Source organism: Vombatus ursinus, unplaced genomic scaffold (assembly GCF_900497805.2).
Source record: "Vombatus ursinus unplaced genomic scaffold, bare-nosed wombat genome assembly UNPS02000580.1, whole genome shotgun sequence".
NCBI lineage: Eukaryota > Metazoa > Chordata > Mammalia > Diprotodontia > Vombatidae > Vombatus > Vombatus ursinus.
The window spans coordinates 19,682,917-19,689,280 of record NW_020940358.1 but is presented as its reverse complement, the minus strand read 5'-3'; the positions used below and the strand labels follow the sequence as shown (position 1 = coordinate 19,689,280).

Sequence of the window (6,364 nt, the reverse complement as noted above, 5' to 3'; positions counted from 1 at the left end):
TTCCTTCCTTCCTTCCTTCCTTCCTTCCCTCCTTTTTTCCTTCCTTCTCTATATCATTTTTAGATTTATCAAACACTTTTTTATAACAACTGAGGCTTAGAGATTGGTTTAATGACTTCTCCATAGTAATATTGCTAGAGCTGGGTTTCCAAGCCAGATCTCCTGAATTTAGGTCTAGTGGTTTTTTTTTTTTTTTCTACTGTAACACACTGATAAAGGAAGGGTGGAGGGATGGGAGGGTAACATGGAATTATGTAATGTGTAAATTGGAAGGGATTTTAAGGCTTATCCTATTCAAACCTTCATTTTATGGAAGAAGGGAAGCTCAGAGACAGAAAGTGACCAAGGGCACACAACTACTGAGTGACTGAGGCAAGACTAAAGCAGGTCTTTGGATTCCCAATCTATTTCTTTTTCCATCATACTATGGCTGCCTCTCCAAACCCAATTTCTTCAGTCAATCCTGGTTCCTGCCCCTCACTTAACACAATTTGAACTTTTGTTCTTTCTGCTCCTCATCTGTCAACCATGAGCTCTGAATTCCTGGACCTCTCAGAGCCTTGCTGCATAATTTCCTCACTATGTGATGCGTGGTCTTGTTTTTTATTTGTTTCCTGTGTCTGAGTCTTTTTTCTTCCCTAAGATTCAATTGATTGAACTAACATATATTGAAAACCTTCTGTGCAGGGCACAGTGGGGCTTCTGAGTTAGAGAAGGAAAAGTCCCTTCCCCTATGGAACTAGGAAACAATAAGCCATGGACATGGAGCATGATACAAAGCAGTGTGTGAATGGGCAGGAGAGGGATAAAAAAGTCCACAGAGAAGGACCCCAAGATTGCAAGATTTCTGAGGGTAAGAGGTTTTTTTTTTCCAGTTTCTCTCTCCAAATTTTATAAATTCTTGCTGATTTGATTTAATCATGTAACATGCAATTGCTTAGGTTGTCATTTCATAGGATTTAGGGCTAGAAGGAACCTTACCTATTTATGCTTGCTAACTTCCTCTTTCTATAAAGAAGAAACTGAGGCCAAGAAAGGTTAAGTCATTTGCCCAAGGACACATAGGTAGTAATGGGGGGGGGGTAAGATTTGAACTCAGGTCTTTGGACTCCAAGTCCAGTACTTTTTCCACTATTAACCTGTATTGAAGACCAGTGTTTGCCAGGAAAGGATGACTGTGGATCAAGACAGCTTCATTTGAATTACTCCCCCCCCCCCCAGCTATGTCCATTCTGCAACAACTATCTGGTTGTGGCAAATATACTTACTTTGGTATTTGATGTGGATTGCGTTTCTTTTGAAGACTAAAAGCAAAGAAATAGAAAACAAAGTCAGTGCCTTACAAGACTGTCCTCCTCTTCCACTTTTCCCCTCCCACCTCTCCCTCAACAAGTAGGAAATTCAGGAGGCAGGAAGAGGTAAAGTAGGTATGACTAGGCATAGGGATGTGAATCCAGTCACAGCTAGCCCACTCCTATTTCATTCTCCCCCAAAACCTTCCCTTCATGGAAAGCAGAACTCTTCTTGATATGGCCCATCTTTCTTTCCCTTCTCTGCCACCAAGAAGAAAAACAACTGGCAAAGGAAGGGTTCTTTTGATATTCTACTGTGGACACACCCAGAAAGGTATTTTTCAAATCGTGTTTCACCCTTTGAGGCAGGGGTTATTAACCTGGCATCTACTATATACATCCAAAGGGTTTGTGGGTAGTTTTCAGGAGGTCTGTGAACTTGGATGGGAAAAAAAATCTTCATCCTTATTCTCACTAACTTTCCACTGAAATTTAGCATTTCCTTCAATTATTTAAAAGCATTATTCTGGGAAAGAATCCATAGGATTTATCACTCTACCAAAAGGTCAAGATACAAAAAAGCTTAGGAACTCCTGCTCTGTGAAGCAAGCACACATCTATTTTTCCCTGAAAACAAGTCAATAAGTCTGTTACCCAAACTAAATCAAGGCCTTTTTTTCAGCATTTAATCGGCCGGTCCTGAGGGACAACCACTCTATGGAATACTCTAAGCCCCCAAAGAGAAAGGGAAATTAAAGTCTTCTTATGAGTTTTGACAAGAGTGATCAAAGTCTTGCTATGAGTTTTAAAGAGTAATCTCCGGCCTCATTTTAAAATGCATAGACCTGCAGAGCACAGGAGAATTAAAGAAAAAAAAAAAGTCGTCTGTATTTCATAGATGGCAGGACAAGATGAGATTGCTGATGATTTTCTGCATTATACATGTTCCAGCAAGTCTTAGACGATATGCACAGTTTTAACTTCAAAAGGGTATTCATAGAATTAAAGGAGACTGAAGGGGGAATGGATACACACAGCTCAATATTTTCTTCTTAAAAACAACAAAACACTAAAAAAGAAAAGATTGGGAGAAAGGATGTTGCCAGATGTTGCCATTTTTTAGGAGTGATGAATACAAATAGGATAAGGGTAGGATAGGAGTGTGTTGCCTGAAAAACCTGCTTCTCTCTGGCTCCTTTGGGGAGTCATTTCTACATTATGTGACAGAGGGACCTGCCAGAGGAGGTCCCTGCTTGCTTGTTTGTTAAGGGCTGGAGGACATCAGGTACAAGAGCAGAATTTCAAGGAAACGACAGGATTCAGTGCAATCTGTCCTTCCCACCATGCCATTTAGCAAAAATCATCCTGGGCCTTGTTTTGCCTGGTTGCCCAGTAATACCCTTGGCAGGAGTTAGGCAAATGATTAGGTTCCTTCCTAGGGTCTTGGACCATTGCCTCACATGATCTGTGCAGTACTTGAAGCATTGGAAAGTGAAAGGCTATGATCATAGTATCTTAGATTTAGAGGCAGAAGGGATCATTGATCCCAGCCCCGTCATTTTACAGATGAGGATACTGAATGAGGCCCAGAGAGATTATATGACTTGTCCAGGGTCACACTGCTAGTGCCTGTGTTGGGATATGAACCCATGTCTTTCCGATTCTAAGTCCAGTGCCCTCCCGCTATCCTTATGCCTTATGCACTATCCTTATGAACAGAGGTAGGCATGGAATTTCAACCCAAACATGTCATAGTTTTATCCTTCTGATCCACAGATGAAAAAAGGAGATTATATTAGATGATGCATTTTTTAAAAGTGCATATTCAACACACCCCAGGAAATGGTGAATACAGAAAGATCCAGTCAATTTGATAAGAGTTGATCTCTTAACTAATAATTGAAACCACAAAAATGAATTTTGGTCTTAATAGTCCATTTTAGCTGCTTTTTGTCCTCAGATTAGGACGTCCACATTGTTCAAGGCAGGTGAATAATTTCTAAACCAGTGTTTAACACAGTGCCTGAAACATAGCAGGTGCTTAATAAATGTTTATTTAATTTATTCAATTGAATTGAAACCTTCACTTGCCCTAGAAAGACAGTTTGAGAATCACTCAGTTATAGTTCTGATTTAAACTCTAACAAACTATCTTAGATGGGAAGGTCAGGGGTCCCCAAAAAAACCAGACAGAGCCTCCTCTTCCACCTCCACTCTGCCCTGCTAATCCTGTTTCCATAATCTTTTTTTTTTTTAACTTTTTGTCTCTAGTCCCATATTGAGCGTAAGAAGGTTCCTTGCTTTGCCCCCTCTATTTTTCACCATTCAGGGAAGTTTTGACAGTGTGGCCATATCACTGACCCTTCTTTTCTATGTTTTGGCCATTGATGTTCAGCGTAGGAGGAACATATTATGTATATTTCACTTCCGCTTAGTTATGGCAACTCCCTCAGGCCAACCAAATATATTGTATCTAGATACATCGGGCCATCTTCCTAGTATTGTTATCTTATTTTCACATTGTGGGATGATGTTAGTAAGGGATAAATATTACACAAAGACCTGAAAAACAATGAATGTATGTAGAAAATCTCTCGTATGAAACCATTAATAATAAGCTTGACTTTCTAAGATGAGAAGACTTAATTGGATCCTCTATAGAGATGGAAAACTGTGTTTCTTAGAAAAGTTGCCAAGTAAAAATGCTGATAGCTTGGTGTGCATTTTCGGACAATAATGCATTTCCTCAAAAATTACCTTCTATCCATTTTATACATATTTCAGATGTACTTTTATCTGTACATGTTGTCTTCCTAGAAAGAATGTAAGCTTCTTGAGGGCAGAAACTTTCCATTTCTGTCTTCCTATCTCCAGGGCTTATCACAGAGCCTGGTAAATGGGAAGTATTTAATAAATGCTTCTTGGTTGACTTGAGTTGATCATGAGTCATGTAGCCATAAGAAAAATGAGCTAAACCACAGTTTCTATTTGTGAAAGACAAAACTCTAATTTTAATCTTGTAGAATAGCGACACTTCTATATTATTTAAGAAAAATAACAATGTCTTTATTTAAGCTGACTAAAAGTAATGTCTTAGCCATTAGAGAGCCCAGAACCTTTTATTTCTATGAAGTTAATAAAGTGTGGGCATTCATACTCTACAGAAGGAAAACAGGAGACTCAGTGAAGCTGTCTGTGTGTGACCTGCTTTAGCACACACACGGAAAAGTCTGTGGTGCATCAATAGCTAGCTAGCTATTTGTTTTCCTTAACCCTTATTGCCTGAGAAGTAAAAGACAGTGTTTTAGATCTGAATCTCAGTGTTGGTCTTAGGGGTATGAGTTTCTTCTTTTGCCATAATTTGTAAACTTAAGAAAAAAGGGAGGATCAGAGTCATGCCCTTCATAGAGGCCCTGTGGAAAGCTTTATGGAAAGACCCATTTCCTTGACTTTGATGGGCCTATTTCTATTTTAATGGGCCATTCCATTAGTTATGATATAATGCTGACAAGAGGAAAATGAAAAGCCTCCAGTGACCAGAAGAAAGGGTCTCAGAGGCAGCCACAAGCTTCAGAAATCATGCATTAAGTTGCTGTGTGAAAAGAATTCAGAGAATTTGGAAAATGTAGCCCTTAGAAGATTGTATGGGTATCACAAAGTAAAGACATGTCAAAATGTAGTTGATAGATAACATGGAAGTCTGGAATGGGGCATTTCTTCTCCATCTTCTCAGAGTTTTCCCAGAATTCAGCCCTTACTTATTTTGGATGTGCATTAGTGGTAGAATATAGTCCACCAGATTATTTGGTACTCCCTCTTCCCCCTAAAATGGCAGTCTTAAAGTAAGCACTGCATTTCTCCTTATTGAATTGTTTGGGTGGGTAGGTAAAGGTAAAAGGATAAGGCAAAACTTTAGATTGGGAACGTTGAAGTGATATGGTAAATATTATATACATATATGTATATATACACATGTGTTTATTATGTGTATATATGCCTGTATATGTACATATACATATATTTGAACAAAAGAAAAATATCTTTAATTATCAAAATCTCCTGCTCACAAAAACATCCCAAGTGGGTGTTGGTCTGGAATGTTCCCATGTGATGAATGATATCATATTTTGCCTGTAGTCAGTCATGAGATACTGTCCAGGATACAACTACTTTTTGAGGTGAGGGGGGAAGCTCTGAAATACAAATTATAGCATTAGATTTCAGATCATCACTATCCTTTACCAGAACAATATTTCTCTTTAAGGAAATATGCTTAAGATCTCTAAATGCTCTCTCTTTTCTAAGGATAAATTCACAATATTGATAGCATGTGTAAATTTCAACTCCATCTCAAAAGGATTTCCAAAGAGCCCCTCCTTGCAGGCATAGATCCCAGAATAGGACATTCAGAAGGAGGGCTTTCTGTATGTGCTCATTCCAGTAAGTTGATCATGGGGGATATTTTTGACTCATTTCCGAATATGTTGAAATAATGTAGCTATAGTAGGTTCTCTTGAGCACCCAAGGGCATCACTCTAGCAAATTGGGAAATTGATATCTGTACACCTGTAGCCTCATAATTTACTCCATTTTCTAAAGGTCCAGGCTCTCCTTAACTAAGAGGCTATTCTAAGAATTGCCTTAATCCATTGTTTTTTCTTTTCTTTGTCTGTTGCAGGGTGGTGTAAGTTTTGTTAGTATCAGGGTCAAATCTTATAGTTATATAGGTTTTCTCAGTTAGGTAGAAGGCATGACTTTTGGATTAGGAGAATTATTTTAGAACCCTGCCCTACAGTTGGGAGATACCAGGGAGGGCAGGTTTGTAACCATGCAGGTTTTGGGGCTGTCATTCAAATGGGCTTCATAGATTGTAGATTTTTATAATTGGAAGGGATTTGAGAGGTAATCTAATGCAGGCCTCTTATTTTATAGATAGGAAACATAGGCCCAGAAAAATTAAGTAACATACCCAAGATCATACAGGTAGTAAGAGGCAGAGACATGATTTGAATCCAGGTCCACTGACTCCAGATCCAGTGCTCTCTCCACTATATCACGCTCTTTATTTGTTA

At 38.8% G+C, this 6,364-nt stretch overlaps 1 protein-coding gene and 1 long non-coding RNA gene across 8 annotated transcripts in view; one reads left to right on the top strand and one right to left on the bottom strand.

Moving 5' to 3' along the window:
- Positions 1-6,364, bottom strand: part of BCAS1 (breast carcinoma amplified sequence 1) — a 156,131-nt gene that overhangs the window by 54,776 nt on the left and 94,991 nt on the right. For all 7 annotated transcript variants that reach the window (XM_027847761.1, XM_027847773.1, XM_027847766.1 and 4 more), the window contains one exon: positions 1,269-1,304. In XM_027847761.1, coding sequence (XP_027703562.1) covers positions 1,269-1,304 — 36 coding nt within the window. The remainder of the gene's footprint in view (positions 1-1,268; positions 1,305-6,364) is intronic.
- The window catches only part of LOC114032495, a 33,670-nt gene continuing 27,881 nt past the window's right edge, over positions 576-6,364 (top strand). The window contains exon 1 of the long non-coding RNA XR_003567841.1: positions 576-853. This is a non-coding gene — a long non-coding RNA (uncharacterized LOC114032495). The remainder of the gene's footprint in view (positions 854-6,364) is intronic.